The following is a 24,043-nucleotide window of genomic DNA, read 5'->3' as shown; positions in this document are numbered from 1 at the left end:
CCATCCCATTAACATTCCAGGTTAGGAGTCGTAGGGTCCTGATATCTGTGTTAGTGGAGGCCATTTGGTGAAGAGTGCGGGTTAATCACTGGCACATAGCACCATGTGCACATGTCGTCTGCTGATAGTGTTGTGGCAAAGCATTCTAGATTTGAACTTTGGACCCCTTTCTTAACAAAACCGTCGTTAAACAAACTTCCCATCCCCCACCCTATACTCCTCCTAACTCGAAGCATCTGTCGCCCGAACATTCAACAACAAATCTCAGCTAACCGTAGCTGAGTGAGCCCGCTAACAAATAAACTATTCGGGGTTGTATCCCTGTGTGTAGGCTCCGGACGTACCCCGGTGCGATGTCACAGGGTGGCACACCAGGGGAAGGGGGGCCTTCCGTCTGGGCTGGCCGCTTGGCTGTGTGTCTCTTCGTGGCCAATCTGTATACATGTTCAGCATTAGGTTGTTATACAGTACCTTAAGCCCCGCATGGTGGGGTCTCGAATGTTTCTGTTCGCATATATTTCAGGAGTCGGTGCTCTTATTCCTGCAGCTGTGGTGCGATTCCGGGTGCAGGCGGTTGTTGGTCTGGTGGTTCAGGACCTGGCCGGGCACGGGGTGTTCTGTTTCTGTTGCCCCTCGTTGCCGTCCAGTCTCCCTCGATGTGTTGTTCCGCCCATCTCCACGCCTCTCTGGGGTCGGTGAAGTGGACTGTTGTGCCTCTGTGGTAAATTTTAAGTTGGGCAGGGAACATCAAGCCGTATTTCACCTTGAGGGATTGTAGTTTTTTCAGTGGGTGAAACGATTGTCTAGCCTTCTGCACTTCCCTGGTGTAGTCTGGGAAGAATGCTATTTTGGATCCATTATAGGTGAGGGTTCCTTTCGCCCTTGCAGACTGAATCAGTGCACCACGATCACGATAGTTCAATAGTTTGGCGATCACTGTATGAGGCGGGGCGCCGGGAATTGGACGACCCGTCGGCACACGGTGGGCTCGTTCAATGGAGAAGAAATTGGAGAACGTGTTTTCTTCAAACAGGTCTGTAAGCCACTGTTCCAGAAATAGCTCCATATGTGGGCCCTCCGCTTTCTCCGGTAGTCCCAGGATCCTAACGTTATTACGCCTGGACCTTCCCTCGCTCTCATCCACTCACTCCTCCATGGTTTTTAAACGTGTTGTGACTCTGGCCAGCTGCTGTTCTATGTTCCTTATTCCATCTTCCGCGCCGGAGATGCGTTGTTCTGCCTCGCCGGTGCGCGAAGTCAGCTTCTGGAGGTCATGTCGCAGGAGGGAAATGTCCATGCTGATGCCATCCATTTTCAGCTCCATGGAGGCGTGCGAGTCGGCTATGGCCGCCATGATGTCCTTTAGTGATATCGTGCCCTCCGTTCCCACCATGGTGTCTGTTTGGTCTTGTTCTTGTTCTGGTTGGCCGTTAGTTGTTGGCGTAGTAAATTGATCTATCCTGCTCTGGTATATCAATCTTTTGGATTTGTCTTTGCCCATGTTGAATGCCAATGTGTGGGTATCGCAGTCCAGGCTGCTGTAGCGGGGTGACAGCGATTCTTTTAATGTCACAGGCTCCCCTCACCAGTCTCGGCAGCAGGGCAGTCCTCTGTGCTCCACCCAGCGTAGCTCCTTCCCGGCTCTGTCTTGCGGGGGCCGACCCGTACACGGGGGGGGGCTGTTTCTTCTCGTTCGCCGCGGTGTGTGGTGGGCGACCAGCTCCCCTCGTCTCCCCAGCCAATTCACGGGCTCCTCTCCACCAACCCCGGCCCTGCCGTACGGGAGTGTGATGGGTTTCCCGCCCGTCTCGCCTCACCAGCCAAAGCCTCTCCGCAGACCACACGGGGGCTGCCGCCCAACAGCTCCGTTGATTTATGCAGGTTCTCCCTCAACGCGACTTCCCGCCGTCCTGCTTCACTCCTGTGAGCGCGGCCATTTTGATCGTGCGATGCCGCGAGCGCGTCGCCTCCTTCCCGCCGCTCCGAACTCGCTCAAAACGATGCGTTTCGGCCTGGAATTTTCTCCATGTGCGCCGGGGGTGCTTGCCTTCAGGAGGGTATGTGTTTTGGGAAGATTTGCCACTCGTAGCAGGCTATTTATTCAGGCTATTTTCACTAGCCTGCACTATTAAAAGTGTCTATGGGTGGCCCCTGCGCAGGTAGGGGTTCACCCGCTCTCATCGCCACTGTCCTGCAGCACAACTGATCTTCTTTGCTGGCCCTGTGGCCTGCAGGGTCCACCCAACATCATTGCCAAGACCTCAGGCCACTTGCCCATCTTTTAGGCAGCCCCATGACCTGGAGGGCTGCCCACAAACAATTGCACACGCTGTACCATTTTGCCCTCAGGCTGCATTCCCGTCGCCATGGGGATGAAGCCATGTTTACTACTGCACCTGAAGCACTACATCCTGCCTTGCGGGCCTGCCCCCTCTGCATTGTGTCAAATAGACACAAGGCATGGACTGTGGTTCTTCTGGGAGCTCCAGCTGGCGTGCTGGAGCTCCCTGCTTCACCCGGGCTGCTCTGCCGTGACATCCTGGGACCTTTCTTCCCCTGGGCTGCCTAACAGGGCAGCCAATGATTTTTCATCACTACCCTTGGCCGCACCTCACTGCCCGGGCGACCTGGCATGCGCGTTCCAGGAGGACTTTGCTGTTGGGCTCGCCCCACCGGCCATAAGGCACAGCCGGGTTACCCGGTATAGGCCACCCTCCCATTGCTTGACAGACTGGGAAGCTCCACTGATCTTCGGCCCAGTGCAGCCCTGCAAATGCTACCTCTGCCCTTTAATGTAGATGTGCCTGTCCGGCCTGATCCCTGGGTGATCTGACACCTGCCACGCCCCGTAGGAGCCCGGGTTGCTCCGGAACACAGCCTGGTGCAATGGTTACTGACCTGAGTCACCCAGCACACGTTTCCTGGCAACGCAATCTCTTACGCCCTGGAGGGTGGAGGAGATTGAGGCCTCACCCGCCAACCAGGGAGCAGATTTATTTTCTTCTTTCTCCCCTTTTCCTTGTTCTCTCCTTCTCCTGTTTATGCCTATTCTTTCCTTTCTCAACCATTTCTTTTTCAAAACCTCTTAGATTCTGATCACTCTGCCCAACCCATTCTTGGGCAAAGGAGTTCTCTCCCTTTTATTTTTTTATTTTTAACCTTCTATCCAGACCCATGGTGGGCTGGATGGAATAGTCCAAAACACTTACACACAGACAGACTACCCCCTTTATTCAACCCCTGGTGCCTGTGACTTTATTACTAGGTTTTCCCTTAGGGGACCAGCATATAGCTCATTCTAGGTGGGCTATTTTTGAGGTCACAGGCTACACAATTCTTCCTAGTCCTAGTCCGATGCCCTTCTCCACACAATCAAAAGCAGGTCTTTTGTTCCAGATTGTGCTTGTTAAGCACAAGAGGACCCTATCCAGGTTAGTACAGTATGGATTATTGCAGTTGTAGGGGACCCACTAGGCGGCCATGTAAAAGTTACTTTTGGAGTTCTACTTTGCAGAAGGGTGTCTCCAGCGGCTGCATAACACATGTTGTCTGTGTAGGACAAGTATGACTTGAAGTAATCAATATTACTATTAAGTAATCTGGGCATTCATTATAATAACTCTTGCTCTGCACTACTGGACTTTTGCCGGTGTGGGCATGACTTGACTAACTCTTTCCCAGTGCTTCAGACTATTCCGAGCCACATGTGACATGTAACTAACTCTGCCCAGCCCATTTGTATTTTGATATGTGAGCCGTCTGCCTGCTGTAGGACTGTTTCAGTAGCCTAACATGTGACTGACACTACCGGCGCCATACTGGTCCTTAAAATGCTCTTCTGACCTGTCTTTTCCTCGCCACCTAGACCTCCTCTCCTGTCTCAGGCCCTCAGCCTGGCAAAGACGTCTCCTAGTTTCTCTGTAGAACAGTCCAACTCTGTTTGGGAAAGTGGACTTAGCCCAGTTGTTTGGGACAGCTGCTTTTGGAGTTCGAGTTGTGCCCGCCGACGTGCAATGGAGCACAATCATTTAGTAGTCCTTTCGTTTTGTTGTTAGATACAGCAGGAGTTCCGGGCTTAATAACATGCCAAGCCCACCTACTAAAGCATAGTTTACTGTGTAGTTACTATTTCTTTCAGAGCTATAACACGCCCATGTCCTATACGAGGCAGCTTAACAATGTAAAGTGGAGAAAGATTTTGATTTGTTAGACAATAAATAATCAGCTTATTTACACTTTGATCTCTACTTGCTGACTCCTTTCAGCACACTCATTGCAGTGCAACCCTGTTGAAGAATGTGACAGTAGGGGATTGTGAGACAGTCTTCAAAGTTACCACCATATGTGGTTGCTGGCTCGACCGCAGACCGAGGTGGGCAGTTCACCTTGTGGCACAGTGGAAAAGGCAATAGTTTTACTTGATGGAATCTGCTGGAGTTGGCAATGTTGGAAAAGCAGTAGCTTATCATCTGAATGGGTGGGTTGGCTGTCACGGCTTCCCTTTCAAAGTGATGGGCTGGCAACATTAAACACAAGCGCTAGCAAAGCCAATAGGTTTTGGAAATCATATATCAAGTGCAACCTCAAATTCCCTTCTGAAACTCATCCAAAACAGGACTGTGAGACTTGTCCTTAGCCTCAAGCCCAGGGATCGTATCTCTCCAGCCCTGAAATCTCTGCACTGGTTCCCAGTGGCGGCGTGGATTAAGTTCAAAACCCTCTGCATTGTCCGTAAGGATTCTGGATTAAGTTCAAAACCCTCTGCATTGTCTGTAAGGGTTCTGGCGGCTGAGGCCTCAATACCTTCAACTCTCTCTTCCTAAATATCTTCCTTCTCGAGCGCTTTGCTCATCCGCCTCCAATTCCCTCAGGGTCAGTCGCGTCTCCAAGCAACAAGTTGTTGGTAGATCTTTCTTCTGCTGGGGCCTCCCTCTGGAACAACCTACCATCCTCTCTGAAACTTGAGGAGAACCATCTCTGGTTCCGGAAGCATCTCAAGACCTTCCTCGTTGCTTCTGCTTTCTCTCCTCTTCTCCCCAGCTGATCTGCTGGTTGAAACTGAACCTGCACTGGTTTACCTGGCTACCCTCTGATCTCGGGCCCAGGTGCCCTCCCTGCCAGTTGCACTCCTCCACTGCCCCCCTGGAAATCTTTGCACACAGGGACTGTTTCTGTATCCCTACAGCCCCCTACCAGCACTTGACATCTGATGTCTGCCCTTACCCTTGCACTTGCCACCAGCTGGCCTCACTTTTTATTTATCTTTTTTTATTTTGGTTATCTTATGTACTGCACTGCCCCCTCCTCCTTTCCCCTGCACTTCTCTCCTCCCCTGCACTTGCGTGATCTCAATGTCACCTGGCCTACTAAGATCGCTGTCTCTGTCTTCCCTTTGTTCCCCCTCCCTTGCCTCATTGCGGCTTGAAACACTTGTATATAGGTGCGTTATAAATGCCATATCATATCATATAACAAACATCATGCTTGTGGATAAATTATATGTTGCATGATTGGCTGGCTCCGTGTTGACCCTCGAAATTTACTTTGACATTTAAAGTGTCTCCAGCTGCTGGGAGGAGAAAAATGATTTCTTGCACAGAGTCCAAAAACGAACAAGTAGAATTGATAATCCCCACACTGGTTATACGCTAGTTGCCACTTATTAAGATGTAATGTTGCATTCAAATTGAACTCATTTGTATGTACTATTGCATTGTTCCTTTGAATATTTTAAGTAAATAGAACCACAGTTACATTATTATCCCTTAGTCGTGCTCTCTGTGAATCAGCTAGCCATTCATGCCAAAAGACATTTTAAATTATAGGTTAGAACTATAGCCAACATGTGTTTTGCACAAGATCCATGTTTTTTCAAGTCTTGAAGGACTATTACTGTTCATAAAAAAAACATTATGTAAGAAATAAGCGCTCAGAGATTCCCATTGTAATTTTGATCCTATTCAGATAATATCTTATAGTTTGTAGTCTCCGCTTAAACACATACAGGTTCACGGGCTCCTTCCATTTCCTGACGTTCAGTGTTTGCATTTGCACCAGTCTAAGTCACCGAAGAACAAAAGACCCGAATTCTATTCAAATAAAGAAAGACAATTCATGACATTACTAAAAGTCGGCAATAAAGTTACAACCATTACAAGTGATGGCAATCATGAATGTACTGCACAGATAATAGGCACATACTTAAACAATTGGAGCCAAACCAAAACTGTTAATTGAAGGCTCTGCCTTCGGTCCCTCTTTCTGTTACAGTGGCATTAGTCGAAATCACTTGCGCGTAATGCACTGGCCGGATGTTCACCTTTCAGCCAATCACAATGCCACAACATATAAAGGTAGTGAGAAATGTCACACGGCGCCATTTAACACCGTCCATACTCCATACCTTGCTCCGCTAGATGTGGATTATGAGGGAAAAACCCATGAGGCAAACCCTAAACATGATTTAACAGCCTCTGTGGGATGAGCCTAACACTGATGCTCAGCTCGCTTTGCCTGCATGCATCTCCTTATTGGAGGCCTTGCAGGTGAGAATTACGTTGAGAATTGGTCTGACGGATGTTCTTAAACCTTTTTTTATGTTTGCAGCCAAAGATTTACTCCTGAAGACCAGTCACAACGTCTCAAAACACAGGGAGTATGTGGTTAACAAATGATCAGGCGGATGTGTAATGCTGCAGCTATCAAGGATTGTGCATTATGAAATGATTCACAGCAATGGTGGCAACGATAAACATTTGAATAATAGAAAAGTGACATTTTTTTTAGGTGGATGCGGGATAAGGGGATATTTTTATGGACTTTTGGGGTAGGGGTGGAAGGTATGACAGGCATCTCCCTATGAAAAAAAAACTGCAACAAAAAGCAGTGAAATGGCTGCCGTGGTGTGTTGTACCAGATCTGATTTTGGGACACCAGATTGAATCAAGAGGAGAGGACCTGAAACACATCATAAAACACAAGGTTTAAGAATCCTTTGGAATTGTGGATGACTCGAGATACATCTAAGCTCTGGCAGGGGACGATTCTTAGCAGCTGAAAGTGGAGCACCTCATCTTGGCACAAGCAGAAGGTTCGCACCCATTCAACAGATGGTTAATGCTGTTATCCATTTTTAAATATGAGGTCGTGTTCAAAGGAGTTTTCTTTAGAAGCATAGGTCAACCTTCTAAATCGGTGTCTTTTATCGAAAAGCCACCTTTACTGAGCACCTCTGGATGGGCCTTCAACGTTTTGCTGTTTTTCATTGTGTGTTGTCACAGGGTGCTCTCCAATGTAGCAAAGCAGTGATGCATCAGAGAAGCTGTTGCAAACTATTTAGAAATTAGGAGGATTTAGGACTGGAGTGTGACACGTCTTGCACATGATTGGGGGCATTGGTCAGGGTAATGGGTCATGTGGCATGCAGCTTGGGGCATGGAGCATGCGTGTGCCTACTTGGTACTTAAATCACTGGAATGAACGTGGGATATAGGAATTGGGGCATGGAGCAATACAGAGGGGCTTCCAGCATGAAGCTTGTACAACCTGGCGAGTAGCTACGCGCATGGATGATGGTTGTAAGATTTAGAATTAGTCATAGCCTCTGGCATTGCGCTGGGCAACTCTCCAGAACATTTTATTCAGCCTGCCAAGCCATTACAGAAGGGGAGAGACCATATATAAGTTGTACTTTTTGCCACCCTAAAAAGTGCAGTGCAACCCAAACTGCTGGGCTGGGCATGAATCTTTGGCATCGTAAATTTGGGCTTTGTGCCGTGAGCTTGAGACACGTGACGTGAAACTTGGCGCATGGTGCTTTGGGCATTGAGTGTGATATGTACGACATTGGTTTTGGGTACGGGTCATAGGGTGTCAGACTTTCAAGTATGGCACATGGGTCCTGAGGAACTGGGTACTGCAAGGTGATGAACATGACTTGGCATGGTCAGGAATGGCAGTAATTTGATGTCAACAGACAAAAATAATCTCAAACAAATTGTGCTGTTGGCGCATGAGAACGACAGGTGGTTATTGCATGGACTGGAAATCAAATGAAAACAGAGTACTCAGTTTCGTGTGAACATTTTTTACTATATTCATATTATCTTATATTTGTTTTGTCATTTTTTATTATTTGCACTTTTAAGGTCCTCGTTATCCCAATGTGTCCCCCATAAGTACCATACCTACTCGTTTTGATTTTGTGTAGTTTATGTTGAGATGTTAAATGACTCCCGGTGAAAAAGTGTAAATGAAGAAATAATGGTGAAATAGACTTCACCATTTAAGGCTTCGAGTGCCACGTACAGGTTTGGCCCCAGGTGCAGGATGCACCCTTTGCCCTGATCGATGTCTATCCTCTCTGCACGGTGCTTCTGTTATGCAGACAGTGACTCATTATTCAGGCAGCACTCCCCAACAGGTACCTAGAATACATTCATGGGACTCTATGCACCTATCATTTTTCAAGTAATTTTTGACCTTTGCTGGACCACCTTTGTCACTCAGGGCCCACACTCCTAAAGAGAAGCCTTCTGCAGGCTACTGTAAGGAACTCATGGTGGCAACAGTAACACAACAGTCACAAGTGATCACAGTTCAAGGGTGTTTATTAAACTGTTAAACTGTATGCAGGTTGGAAAAACGTCTAATCTAAACCTAAATCTAAGATGGGAGCAAGTGTCGACCATGAACTGAAAATAAGGCTGTCCTAGTAGTGTTGTGTCCAATAAAAGGGCCTATATTAAGAAACCTATTGCCAAACGTGACAACCAATGCAAAAAGGGTCTGGGATAGTTTTCAAAGGAAGAAAGAAGTGTTCTCAAATAATATGTCCGGGTGCGGTAGCTTGGGTATAACAAAACAAAAGTTCCTTCAACAAAGATGCAAGTTTGTTTCCTGGTTTTACTTAGGGTGAGGATTCTTCACTGTTGGGTCCTCCTCTTCCGGGCACTGACCCTTGCTCCTCGTAGTGTTGGGTAATAGCTTTTCACCCTCTGGATCTCCCTCTTCCGGGCTCGGATCCTAAAACAGTTCCCATCGATATCAAGGCCTTCGGTGGATGTATCTTCTGTTTCCGAGGGCCTCATAGATTCACAAAACAACTAATAACACAAAGTTCTGTTTTACGTATAGTTTTCGGGTGATGGCTTCACCCCTGGGTCCCCTCTTCTGGGTTCAGACCCCTCTTTGATTTAAGCCTCCATCCACCGGGATCACTATGACTTTTCCAGCATTCACCAATTTCCCTCTTCCAGGGTCACTATGGCTTGCATTTCTCATCACAAATCTTAAATGTCTTTTTAAACAGTTCCAGTGGACATCCCTCGGCCAGGTTCACCTTTGTCTACACACTGTTTCTCAGGACTTTAGACTTTTCCCCCTCTCCGTTATCATCCCTCTTCCGGGTTCACTCTTGCCAACTTCACATTCACACTTGGTTTCACTGTTTACGGGATTCATTTCCCTTAGTTTCTCACAGTTCTTAGGTCAAAGGCTTTCGACTGTACAGGGAATTTGCTTGACCTCCTCTATGACCACTTTGACCTCACTAGGCAGCTCACCTGCAGCCTTCTGGGATCTGTAGTTTCACTCAGACGAGGATCGACCAGAGTCTCTCGAGTTAGCACCCACGTGGTGCTGGTTCCCTCAGCAGCTGGTCTCCCCTTAACACCTCTACAGTTCTTTAAATTTGGTTCAACTTGCCACTTTGCATCTTTCATTCACCACCCCCCTGCTATTATCGGCTCCCCCCTCGACTCACCGGCTGTGATTAACCGCTTGGCTTTCCTCGTAATTGGAGTCAAGATCGGTACCACGGTAGCAGGAGTTTCCCTCGCCTCCCGCTTATCGTCGACACGTTCCGTGTACCGTTGACATCTGTTGCATCACACTTGGGCTATTGTCCCCATCAAAAAGGGCAAGGGCATATCTCTCCTTGTCAGCCTCTCGATATTCTCTGCCTTTCTTCTCCTCTAGAACTGCTGGGCCTGGATAGCTGTCTCGTGCAGTCTGCCTTGCTCGTACTGTGCTCTCTTGCTACACCTTTTATCCCTGTGGGGAAGGGAAAGGGCCGTCAGGTGTGTGTGATTCAGGATAAATGCCTGACTTTGCCTGGCGCTGGGACATGTTGGGTAAACAGTTTTGCGGTTAGTCCATGGTCTTTCGTACTGCGTGAAAGTGCTCATGTCGGAAAAGGGGGGAAATAAAGTGTCAGTTTGTCCGGCGGGATAGAATGGGAAAACAGTGCTGTATGGAATTCCAACCCTCATATTAGAGGGGTTTCTGGTGATCTTGGAAGGGTGGGTTTTGGAGGGGTTTTGAGATGAGTCAAACAGAAATGTCTGGAATCATTAGTATGACGTGAACGGGGGAATTGTAGGATTGGAAGTATTTTGTCAGAGCGTATGGGGAGTGCAGGAAATAGTGTCTAGAGGGTCCTGGAAAAGAATGACCGGGAGTATGCTGGTAGGAAACAGAAAAGCAGGTTTCTCGAGGTTCACTATGTCAGATACCCAAACGTTTTCCACAGTACCAAGAGAGGCTAATGGCCTTGGTGACATTAGGAGGTCTCTGCGTGGGTAAGCGGGGTCGAAACATTTCTCTGCATTTGGTGTACCTGATTTTAAAGCCCTTTTTGAGTCTTGTTTTCTAACAAAGAGTGGAAAACTGCACACTAATGCTTTAAGTAACACTGAAACGTGGCATGCATCCAATTAATTAAGCTATGGAACATTGGCAATGTACAACTTTGCTTTGCTATAGACGTCACCCATGAAATCCCATAAGAAATCCCTAGCGCCATCTCTTATTACATCACTCCTCCAGTGGCATCGTCTGTGGCCCCACTGATGGCATTATATCCAGAATTACAAAGAATGACTTGCAAGTGCACACCTGCTGTCTCTCGTCCCTTCATCGCGCACGGTCCAGAAGGCGAGCATCACTTTGGTGTTGCTTTCTACTGCTACCGCAAGCTGCAACCCTCAGAGGCTGTGTGTGGAAATTGAAGGATCCGCTTGGACACCTTCTGCATGCTTTATGTACAATAGTGCCTTATCCAATTACCACTTCCACTCAAGAGGTGCCTGATTCCCCCTATTTCCTGATGTTAATCTTTCGGAACTGATGAGTAGAAAGGGGATGCGTTGATCTTTATCATCTTCCACTATGGAAAGTAAAGTTGAGTAACTATATTGACGGAGGCAAAGCCTGTGGAAACTCTGACGGGGATCTCTGGTGTTTCTGGTGCGGTAACAAGTCATCTTCCCTAGCAATAGCGGCAACGCTAAAGACGAATGGAGCCAGTTAGTAAGTGGTTCCCTCAGGAACCTCTTCCTTTATGGCTAGTGCTCTGCTTGGAATCTCTAGTTGTATCTAAAAGCAAATAGCTGGTTCATTCAGTCATGTGCAAGTTGAAACTTGTAACTCCTGTGACTGGAGAAACCAAAGCAACTTCTAGGGTTCATTTTGCATGTGTTGAGGTGGCACCAGATTCACAGCACAGAGTAGCATTGCACCGCAGTCCCCTCTGCCAAATTGAAGGAAGCCTATGGAATGGATTTCCTTCCTGATCTACCTGCACTACTGGCCTACCTCCCTCCCACTTGTTCAGCTTTAAACTGCTTTAAACTACACAATCTACACCACTGTGTGTTCCTAAATGGTTCCTTTGCCACTTCTGACCGCCATTTCAATACGAATATATAATATACAATTCAATAAAAAGTATGCTGCAAGGGGGCGGTGATGAGCAGCTATCAACATGGCCACCTAATCCGCTAGCTCCACTGATCCTTGGGAAATAACATGTGTGGTTTGCTTTATGGCACATTAGGCTGAGGGGCAGTAACTCCCCTTCGGCAGTATGCTTGCATGCTGTGAATTGCCTTGTCACTCTGAGATGTTTGCTCCAGACCGCGGACGCCGGAGCCGAAGGATTGGCCGATCATCAATACCAAGCTTGGGCAGGCACTGACTTTGGAGGTCTTCAGTGGTGTTGCTAAGCTCTTGGTAGTGCACTGCTAGTTGCCATCTCCAGTGGTTAGGCAGGCAGCCAGCAGCTGCAAATAGGCCTACGGCACCTGTTGTGTTGCTTGGGTGCTCACCCTTCCCTGATTATCTGTGTCTCTCCCACTCTGCTACCATTACCCATGGGTCTCCTTTGATCATCATCTCACCAGAGGTTCCGTGGCTGAGGAGCACAGCGGGGGCTGCTGTGTGTGGCCGATTTGTTGTTATTGATGCCTGCAGTTCTGTCTCCGGTTCAGGGACAGATTGTCTCCTGATCAGCAGCCAATTAAATGTATTCTTTGTGGCTGTTGTGATTTGAGTTGAGTGCATGATGCAACAGCTACCCATTCTGGCTGCCTTGAGTGTTCCTCCGCCCACTACACCACCTGCCAGGCTATCATCATCATCATCATCATCATCATCATCACCATCAGCCTGCCTTTCCTTTAATCCCTTGTTACTGTTTAAATGCCTAAACCCTTTTAAGTGTATCTTCTCACACATGCCTTTGCATCCTACACATTTGGCCCTGTATGCACTATGATTAATGCTTGACCCATAATTTAACTACATTGGACCACGAGTAGATTTTCACATTTGTGTCACTTGCAATGTTTCATGCTAAACGGGGCTCTATTCTGACTGTAACATTGCAGTACAATCATATGCATATGTCTTTCTGACACAAATAGCCCACTTTCTCTCGGGGGCCTGAATAGCATCACTACGCACAGCATACTTAAGTGCTGGATGTCTGAAGTGGAGCCCTCTCATTCCAAAAGACCTAGGCATCTGGCCTATTTTCATGACTTGGAAGAAAAACATGCATCAGTGGTCCATATCAAACAATTAACCTGTGTCAAGTTCCTGATCACTGGGACATTGTTTTTTTAGGGCTGGTTGCGGGAGCGTGGTGTCCATGCACTCTTGTCAGTGGTGCTGGTTCAGCACTCTTTCACCCGAGGATTGGGAACTCGGGAAAGGGCAGGGACTGGTTCCCCCACACCACAGGCTCACCTCCCGGTATTTATGTGTGAAAGCAGTGAAAACACTATGCCAGGTGGCGGATGGAACAGCAGCAGACAACACCCAAAGGTAGCCAATCTCCGGGTATCGGATGGTAAAGGACCGAATTGGGCTAATGCAGGGGGTGAAACAGAATAGGATTCAAGCAAGTACTGGGACGAGGTAGAGGATGAACCCAGCAAGACAAGAAGTGGGGAGAAGCAAGGAAGCAGAAAGGAACCAACAGGACAGAACAGGGAGCCACTAGTCGGCCAGAGCCCAAACAGGACTAAGGAAAAGGAACATGCAGATGGATACAGACCAGGTCTGACAACCAACAAAGGAGAGTTAAGACGCACCAAGGTGCGGAGACATCTCCAATTTATAGGGAGACGTAGTGGCTAGAGCGTGAGCCATTGCCATGACTCCAGGAAGCCATTGACGTGATGTTCCATCACATGATTTGATTTTAACATTTATAATGTGCATACCCATAAAAAAGGGTCCAAGCAAAGCTGCATCTAGGCGCAGATGTTAAATATTAACTAGTCGTTGACATCATTGGGCTATCGCTCCAAGCTTGAAGCTTATGTTGGTTGATGAGACACATTACTCAAAAAGGTGATTTTTTAAATTTCTTCCTAAACATGGGTAGGGACTTAATCTGTCGGAGGGCACTTGGTAGAGAGTTCCAGGAGCGGGGAGCAAAAAAGGAGAAACACCTATCACCCCAGTTGTTGTTTTTGCAAAAGGGACCACCCGAAGGCTCTGTCCCGCAGATTGAAGTGATCGAGTAAGGTGATGCAGTTGAATTTTTTACATTAAATATGTCAGGGCTAGGCCATGGACACATTTAAAGACCAGGCTTAATACTTTGAGCAAAATGTGCTGCTGAACCAATGAAGGCTTTTCCAATACTGAGAGACAGAGGACTTCCTTGATAGTGAAGAAATGTGTCTGACTGCAGAGTTCTGTGCAACCTGTAGTCTCTGAATTTGGAATGTTTTATCACCTATAAGAGGGGCATTAGAGTAGCCTAGCTTTGAATTTATTAGGATACCAACCACTGTTGAACGGTCCTCCTCCACAATAAGAGACAAGAGAGGCTTATTCAATTTCCATTGATAATATACAGACTTGACAGTCTGGTTAACATGCAGATTTCAGTCCATATTGGACTGCCAAATACAGCCAATATTCTTTACTTTGTCGGAGAACTTTGTGGGTGCGCCAAACAAAGATGGACATGGCATGGTTTGTAGACTGTTTGCTGCCTTCCGTTTACTGCCGAAAACAATGACCTCAGTTTTTGAGGGATTCAATTGGAGCTTGCTGTCCAGCATCCACATTTTTATTTCTTCTGCGCATAATAGGACTCGGTACATGGCCTCCAATGGAAAGGAGAATCTCAAAATTGACTGTATCAAAGGCTGCCGACAGGTCCAGCATGATTAGCATGCTGATGACCCCATCGTCGGCAGCCTTCAACAGATCATCCCAGACTACCATAAGAGCCATCTCTGCTCCGTGGCCTGGTCTAAAACCTGACTGAAATGGGTCTAAGAGATTATGTTCCTCCAAAATATTTTGCAGTTCAGTAGTTACAATCATTTCCAAGATTTTGGCAGGCCATAAAAGGCCGGAAATTGAACGATAATTGGAGAGGAGTTTGTGGTCCAATGTTGACTTTTTTAGCAGTGGTGTGAGATAGGATTTATTTAGATCTGGCGGGACTCAATGCTGTGCAAGTGACGCATTTACGAAAGTCTGTACAACCTCACCAAGTGCACATGCCTGTCGCTTGACTAAGTAAGCAAGAATAGGATCATATGTGAAATTGGCGGGCTTTAGCCAAGAAAGTAGGCTAATGATGTCCAGAGTGCTTACCGATGAAAACCTAAATTTAGGGCAAATAACTTCCAAATTGGATTGAATATTATTGCAGGTTGATCCGGGTTTGAGAACAATGGAATGAGTATCACTGCTATATCGATATTTTTAATTGTATCAAAGAAAAAGACATTGAACTGATTGGCCATTTGAGTTGATGCTGGCAGACCAACATTAATAAATTGGGGATTGGTGACATTTTTGATTGCTGAGAAAAGTGTTTTGGGTCAATTATCTGCAAGATTCATGTGTTTTTGCAAAGAGGAGGATCTTGCTAATATGATCTCTTGTCTATATTCTTCCAAAGGTAATTTGATTGCCTGCGGTTCTATAGTATGTCTGGTCTTAAGCCATATTTTCTCTTTTTTTTCCGATACATTTTCTTAAGTTCTTGTAGCTTTTCACTATACAATTGATTATTTTTCTTCAAAGATTTTTTTACATTTTTTATTGTTATTGCAATTGGTTTGAAGCTGTGACATAAAATTGGTATAAAGTTATGTGCATTAAACAGTGGGTTGCATCTGAACCGAATCCCTCAAGATCTCTTTACTTGAAATAAGATCCAAGTCTTTCTTTCGACAGAGCAATTGCACACTAGTAGATGCACCCCAGGATCTGTAGTTATTGGGTATTAAAAAACTCACCATAGCATGATCAGACTAGCTCACTGGGGTGATCTTGTGCTCTTATGGTTTCAGCCCCCTGAAGAAAACAGGATCCAAGCAGTGTCCACCAGTATGGCTTGGTAGATTGGATAGAAGTCATGGTTCTGAAGAATATCATAACGGTATCTGCAATCCATTTCTTCCGGGACATTGCACTATATATTTAAATTGCCCAAGATAATTATTCTTGATTGATGAAGTGCCTCAGACCCTAAATAAGCATTGAGTGTGTCCAGGAAGGAAGTTGCTGGACTAAGGGGTCTATAAAACCTGATGCCCAATAAAAGAGTGAGTTGCAGACTACAACTTTCTTGGGAGTTGTAGTTCAGCCCTCCTGAACGAGTCTAAGTAAGCAGAGCGTTCCGTGAGGCACAATGCACTCTAAAGGGACAAACAGAGATTTTTATAAATTTAAAGTGAAATTGCAAACATTCACTCCCTTTTTAGGCGAGTTTTATTTGTGAAGTATTTTTAGAGTTTCCTTGTCACTTGTAACAAAGATACACTGTTGTGTTTGCCCAACAGTAATTTATTTGCAGAAACAACTTGATATTCGTTGTTCATTTCCTCTTTCATCCAGATGAGATGGTATGCCCCATATAAACCGAATTTTGTAAAGATATTTATGTGGTGTTCCAGCAGTGAAATCACTGAGTCGAGAGGCGGATGAAATGGTCGCAGACAACACCCAAAGGTTGCCAATCTCAGGATGTCAGATGGTAAAGGACTGAATTGAGCTAATGCAGTGGTGAAACAGTATAGGATTTAAGCAAGTACTGGGACGAGGTGGAGGATGAACCCAGCAGACAGCAAGAAGTGGGAAGAAGCAAGGAGGAAGAGGTGAATCAACAGGACAGCACAGGGAACTAGCAGTCGGCCAGAGCCCAAACAGGACTAAAGAACTAAAGAAGAGGAACAGGCAGATGGGCACAGACCAGGAAGAGTGTGAGTTGGAGGACCAACAAAGGAGAGTTAAATGCACCAAGGAGTGGAGGCATCTGCAGTTTATAGGGAGACATAGTGGCTCTAGCGAGGGCCATAGCCATGACTGCAGGAAGCAGTTGGAGTGATGTCCGCAGCGGTACCCGGATACCCTAGGAGCAGAAAAGAGTCCAGCGACACCAACATAGGTAGAGGCACCACGCCATATGAGTTAAGCAGGGCTGGCGGTGGTGTGTGACAACCAGGGATATTTGGGCTGGGTTTCACAACTGTTTGCTTCATAAACAAGATTTGGGGTGAAATGCTGATGCACTCAGTCTGTTTGTATTCTGTTTTGCTCTTCTCACTACTCATGAATTTTATATCTACTAAATTATATTTTGGGTTGATTTCCACAGTGCACCATTACCTTAGCTGAAAATGAACTTAATACTTTGTATGGTGTCGAGATCTTAAAGTTTAGTTTTTCAACCTAATTACCAGCCTGTATAATTTCTCATTCTCACATACTAACAAAATATTTAGACAACCAGGACAGCCCTCCCACTGATACCACCCCCCCCCCCATTTACATTTTTCAATTTTCTACACCATGCTTATTGTCAAAACTGAATTTTTGGATCGATAAAAGTTTGTGACATGGCTGAAGTTCCAATACACCCCTCTCCCTCGGTTTTCGTTCAGACGAAACACCATTGTGCAACCCCGCGCTAATGATGTCGGTGAAGGATGGATATGGTCGGACCACTTAGGCAGAAATCAGATTGGAAGTGATCCTGTATCAAAACTTCAGAATTGTTAATGTTATAATAAACTACTGTATGTAACTTCCGCAATCTGATCGGTTTTTTTCTTTAACTGCACTTTTTTTCTCCATGTGTCCTTCCGCATGCTAACCTTCACTACTGTTACTAACATTTTTGCTTTAATGTGTAGCATTCTCACAAAAGGGATGAACGTGGTGTAACACTTTATATGTACACAATCTTAGAAAATGCTGATGGTTGACGTGTGAGTGCAAGGATGACATCTTGTTTTGAGCTGTAAAATAAGCATATCTAGTTATGAGAAAGGCTGGACCAACCACAGAGCCGAACTTGGCTGCACAAATGAACAGCACAAAACCTACCATATGGCATTGCTTGACACTGTGGTGCCAATTCACAAAAGTAAGGCAGCATTTACCCCCAATTTACAAGTATAATTTAGTCATGAGCAAAATGCAATCAATGCACACAAAAGATAGAACTGTAAATGACTTAACATATCCCTGACAACAACAAAAGAAAACCCCAATCAGTGAAAATGGTATTTGAGATCAAAATGTAGAACCCTCAAAGTTGGTACCCACATAAAGAAATGTAGATCCTTTCAAGAAATACCTCTCAGACAAAAACATAAAATCAAATCAACTTTTGTGAAAATTGTGTATATTTCATGTAGTGCTCAATATAAAGTCCAAATCGATCACGGTCAACACTCCAACATAACAATTGTATCACTGGCAAAAGCGATTCCAACTGCATGACATTGTTCTGTTGGGGTGTTGACTGTGATTCAGTTAAAGTTTATATTGAAGTGCACTATATGATATATACGCAATATTGGCACAGTTAATGTGATTTTGAGGTTTTGTCTCAGACGAATTTCCCAAAAAGAGATTAGTTCCTTTATGTAGGTACCAACTATGAGGGTTCTACGTTTTGCTTTCAAATACCATTCTCACTGATTGAGGTTTACTTGTCTTATTGTTATGCATATATTATGTACTTTTACCATTAGGCATTGTCCCCCGAAGATTTGTAAATAGTGATCATTGTCTACACTGTTAGAGTTCGACTTTAGTGGTGACTACACTTCATGCTGCTAGAGATTTATCTCATTCATTTGAGTTTATAGCACGAAGCACTTTCATGTGGTGTACTATGATGAGGGTACACTATGTACTTCAGTTCCCATCATGCAGCATTGTCCTCCGAAGACTTGCAGAAATCTGCACAGGCTTATACCTTGTAAATGGTAATCATTACCGATCATGCCAGAGGTGTATCTCTTTTATTTGAGCTTACAGCACGCACACATCACTTTCATCTAGAGGACCATGATGACATTACAGCTTTCACTATCTGGGTGCTTATTTTGCAGCCCATAACGTGGGACACTGCACTTGCACCCACGATTATTACTTCAGTCGACTGCCTACACCTATTTTACGGAGCCTTATATCCCAAAATGTAGGCCCCCGAGTGGCATTGATCAATATGACCCTGGATGAAGCTATCCACAAAGGGAGGAAGGATAGCTCAGGGACAATGCATTTGTCTTGGAAGCAAGACAAAGCAGCACAACACAGGTTCGAATCCCAAACCCGAGTTTAGAGACCATTCCTTAGTATTAAGCATGTTATAAATGACTATTATTATTATTATTATTATTATAACAAGTAGACATTGGGTATACCTCGTGTCATTCTTCGCACACCATCCGGATTTCGTGCATCCATTTATTTACCTATGTATGCACTATCATACTGCCTTCTGACTCGGCACTGTTCTATATGTATACATCATTCACAATTACAGCTAGGGCATACATGGCTTTCAGATCTGCAATTTGCTCCGCCTATTAGTATGCCTGAGTGTTGACCATTTCCATCATTCAGTATGATGCGATTAATCCAAATGTATTCATAGTATATCATTTGGAGCATGCTCTGTGGTGTGATCATCATAGTGGCACACAGACAGTTAACCCACAATGTGGGATAGCACAACATGGCGGCCGTATTCTCAAACCATTGGCAAGAGGTTTGTATGAACCCTACATAACTGGTGTGCACAACCTAGATAAGACCTTTTACCTATGCAAAATGGCTGACATGTTTTTCACTCCATATCTCTCATTCTCTTTTTGTTGTTTTCATTTGTATATTTAAATGTGTCTCATGAATGGATAGATTATGTGAACAAGTAATGGGAGAGTTGCGAAATGCATCGTGCTGCCACACCTTTTGGCTCAATTTTTGGGAATGTCAATGTGATTTTTTTAAAACTTATTTCACTAAAAAAAAGAAAATGTTTTAACTGATGACTCTGGCAGACTTTGTTAGGATACAGTCTGTGACTCATGAATGGATAGATTATGTGAACAAGTAATGGGAGAGTTGCGAAATGCATCGTGCTGCCACACCTTTTGGCTCAATTTTTGGGAATGTCAATGTGATTTTTTTAAAACTTATTTCACTAAAAAAAAGAAAATGTTTTAACTGATGACTCTGGCAGACTTTGTTAGGATACAGTCTTCTGGGAGTGCAACTCGAAGTCTGATGTTTACACCAGTAAGAAGAAAAATATACTATATACTGTAACCGGGTCTGTGGGTCTGTGGCTCAGTGAACTAATACACTGCAGGGGCCTGTGTTTGACCTCATGGTCACAGGTTTGGATCCCAGCAGGTCCACTTACCCCTTCATCCTTCTGAATTTGATAAAATGAGTACCATTAAGTTGGGTAACAAGAAACCTCTGTTATCTGTCAATAGCTCCAGCATGCTCCTCTGGGGGTGAGTGTGCGCTCTACAAATACACCTGTTATGTTATAGTGGCCTGATGAACCTCTTCAGGTTACATAGGGTTTCCTTCTGGTAGTGCACTATTTCCCTAAATGTGAGCAAATGAGCCCCAGATAGATAATTACTCTAGTGGGTGAAATAGAAGAGGGTATAAGTGCTGATTGCCTTTGGGGAACTGGCCTCTGTTTTTTTACTTGTGAAGTCATGTGTTGCCGCCGTCCCATCATCCAGGACCTTTCTGAACAGTGTATTTTATTTTGCAGGACCAAACTGCTTTGCTGAAACAATCATCATTCCAGCAGGCCGCGAAGTGAAGACGGACGAATGCACCATCTGCCACTGCACTTACGAGGAAGGCACCTGGAGGATTGAGCGCCAAGCCATGTGCACTAGACACGATTGCAAGCAGATCTGAGAACTTTACATGGCAACGCTCTCATGCTTTTTTATAAAAAAAATATATATCTTTTGGTGATATTGGCATTTTAGCTGTACCTGGACCAGACCATCAGAACTCCTTCCATGAGAAGGCTTTTGGGACCGAAGACTAAAACAATAATATAGAATCTTGGTATATGTTTTTCATAAACTTTAAGAAACACATCACTATATAGATTTATGTTCACTAAATGTGCTTTTTTCACAGTGAGTATACTAAAGTACACTATAAATATTATGTGTAGCTCTACAATGCTTCTTATGGGGTATAAAATAAATGTTTTATAGCGATAAGCAGAATAAAGTACTCTACATTGATGTGGTTTTATGTTGTAGTTGCACCATATGTCAAATTATTCCCCTTTTGATTGTGCAAGCATTTTATTTTTCAGGACTATTTGGTACATACTGTTTGAAATCCATGGCATAGTAGGTAATTGGATGAATGTAGGCAAATAGTTCTGAAACTGATGCCTTATAGGTAGTAGAGTGCAGTCCTCGCCCTTGGTCTCCTGAAGATGCCTGCGGCTCGCCTAAGCCTCAATGCTGGGTCTTTCTCCTAGATCCCGGAATGTCTGGTTCCCTACTGATTTTTGCTGATGCCCTGGTTTGTGTTTTTAGAGGGAAGGCTCAGCCGGGACATCAAAGAAGCAGTGGCGCATCTAGGAGTCCAATTTAGAAGGGGCACAGAAGGGGCCACAGGCAAGAGCATGGGGGCAACCAAATGTGGACAATGTGAACTTTTATCCAAAATTGACTGAGCGAAGAAGATGAAAGTGAACCTGGGGAGGTAAAAACATTGAGCATTTCTACAGCACAATGTTTGGAGAAATGTGGATAAAAACACGTATACAAGCAATTTTGAAGGACAAATTAAATATTGTAATGCTTGTGGTGCCAGCCATGACATCAACTGTAAGCACAATGCCAATTCTGTATCACAGGTCAGTATAAATAAAACTAGTTGTAATATTGTCCCAGGATGTCATGCAGTGTACAGCATTCGAGTGCCAAAATATAACAACATTAGTTGCAAGTTGTTACTTCAAAGTATACCTTAGTGTTGCTCAAATGCTGCAGAGGGCTGTCAATGCAGGATGACCCTTGTTGCTGAATTAGAAGGGAGTCTCCAATAAAAGTGCCAACCAGCCTGGGGTAATGTTTAAATACACCAGGGTTCTCTTGAAAACTGCAAAGTTCAGTGCAATGTGCCAGCCTGCCAGTTCAGCAGAGCCTTGCCAGTTCCAACAGTGCCATGTACACCTGGCACAAGCCTGCCCCTGTATGCCATGTTCTGATGTAAGTGCAGCCTCGAATTCGCCAATAAATCCATCATATGCCTGGCTAGCCACCATATGTCATATTTAGCCTTGCAGGGGCAGCTTGCAATGCCCCCAATAAAGTCATTTTATGGTTCTAGAGTCACCATATGTAATTTAGAAGCCCCACAAGTCAAAACCCAAATGACCCAACACTGCCAAGACCCAGCGCCCAAGCCCCATTCCTGACACCCTGCCACCACCAGCTTGAGCAAAAGCCTTATACCTGGCATCCTGCCCCCACCCACAAGATCGCAAGCCCATACCTATCATCTTCCCCTTCACCACTCAAAGCACCTGGCATCCTGCTCCAACACAACCGAGAGCACAAGACCTATACCTGGAATCCTGTCCCCACCTCCCAAAGCGAAAGCCCCATGCCAGGCATCCTGGCCCCCCACCACCTAGAGCACACGACATATACCTGGCATCCTGACCACCACCATCAAGATTGCAAGCCACATACCTGTCATTCTGCCCCCCCACTACCCAGGCCACAAGCCCCATACCTGGCATCCTGCCCCCCCAGTACCTAGAGCACAAGCCCCATACCCAGCATGCTGGACCCCCACCACCAAGATTGCAAGCCCCACACCTGGCATCCCGTCTCCCACCATGTACAGCACAAACCCAATACCTGGCATCCTGCCCCCCCCCCTCACCACCCACTGCGCAAGTTCCCTACCTGGCATCCTGCCCCCACCACTAAGCTTGCAAGCCCCATGCCAGGCATCCTGACCCCCCACCACCTAGATCACATGCCCTATACATGGCATCCTGACCACCACCATCAAGAATGCAAGCCCCATACCTGTTATTCTGCCCCCCACCACCCAGACCACAAGATTCTGGAATCCTGCCCCCTCCACTGAGCTTGTGCTCAGGGTAGTGGCGGGCAAGATGACAGGTAGGCGACATGTCATCCTGGCCCCCACTTCCCTGAGCACAAGCCCCATACCTGGCATCCCATCTCACACCATGCAAACCATACACCCAATACCTGGCATCCTGCCCCCCACATCCCAGTGTGCAAGTCCACTACTGGGTATCCTACCCCCACCACTAAGCTTGCATGCCCCATGCCACGCAACCTTTACCCCACTTACCAGAGCAAAAACCCAGTACCTGGTATCCTGTGCCCCTCTGCCCAGACCAAAGCCCCACACCTGGGATCCTGCCAGCACTCCACCACCCAGAGCACAAGCCCCATACCTGCCATCCTGCCCCCCACTACCCAGTGTCCAAGTCCCGTACCTGGCATGCTACCCCACCACCAAGATTACAAGGCGCAAGCCTGGCATCCTGCCCCCCACTATACAGAGCAGAAAACCAGTACCTTGCATCCTGACCCCCACTACACAGTGCTCAGGTCCCATACCTGGCATCCTGCCCCCACCACAAAGGTTTCGAGCCGCATGCCTTACATCCTGCCTCCCCACCACGCAGAGAAAAAGCCCCATACCTGCCTTCCTGCCCCCACCAGCCAGAGCACAAGCCCTGTACACTGCATCCTGCCCGCAACCACCAATAGCGCAAGCCCCAGATACAGCATCCTGACCCCAACACCCAGTGTGTAAGTCCCATACCTGCCACTCTTCCCCCACCACCATGTTTGCAGGCTGCATGCCTGACATCCTGTTCTCCATTAACTACAGCAAAACACAATACCTGCCATCCTGTGCCCCTCCACCCAGAGCACAAGCCCCATATCTGGAATCCTATCCCCCACCCCAAGATTGCAAGCCCATACCTGGCATCCTGCCCCTTCACCACTCAAAGCACAAGCCCCATACCTGGCATCCTGCTCCACCACAACCGAGAGCACAAGCCCTATACCTGGAATCCTGCCCCCTCCAACCAAAGTGCAAGTCCCATACTTGACATCCTGCCCCCCCACCACCCAGAGCACACGCCCTATACCTGGCATCCTGACCACCACCAAGATTGCAAGCCCCATACCTGTCATTCTGCCCCCCACCACCCAGCCCACAAGCCCCATACCTGGACTCCTGCCCCCCTACTACCCAGAGAACAAGCCCCATACCCGGCATGCTGGACCCCCACCACCAAGATTGCAAGCCCCATACCTGGCATTCTGCCCCCCACCACCCAGACCAGAAGCCCCATACCTGGACTCCTGCCCCCCCACTACCCAGAGAACAAGCCCCATACCCGGCATGCTGGACCCCCACCACCAAG

The 24,043-nt window shown here is 46.2% G+C and overlaps 1 protein-coding gene across 2 annotated transcripts in view; it reads left to right on the top strand.

Annotated features, from left to right (window-relative positions):
- Positions 1-20,843, top strand: part of VWC2 (von Willebrand factor C domain containing 2) — a 957,617-nt gene extending 936,774 nt beyond the window's left edge. For both annotated transcript variants that reach the window (XM_069613426.1, XM_069613427.1), the window contains exon 4: positions 20,351-20,843. In XM_069613426.1, the coding sequence (XP_069469527.1) occupies positions 20,351-20,502 (152 nt within the window). In that variant the 3' untranslated portion in view covers positions 20,503-20,843. The remainder of the gene's footprint in view (positions 1-20,350) is intronic.
- The last annotated feature ends 3,200 nt before the right edge of the window (positions 20,844-24,043 follow it).

This window comes from Ambystoma mexicanum, chromosome 5p (genome assembly GCF_040938575.1).
Source record: "Ambystoma mexicanum isolate Mex_15411 chromosome 5p, UKY_AmexF1_1, whole genome shotgun sequence".
Lineage (NCBI taxonomy): Eukaryota > Metazoa > Chordata > Amphibia > Caudata > Ambystomatidae > Ambystoma > Ambystoma mexicanum.
Note: the sequence above shows the minus strand (reverse complement) of the source record. Positions and strands in the feature narration are given on the sequence as shown.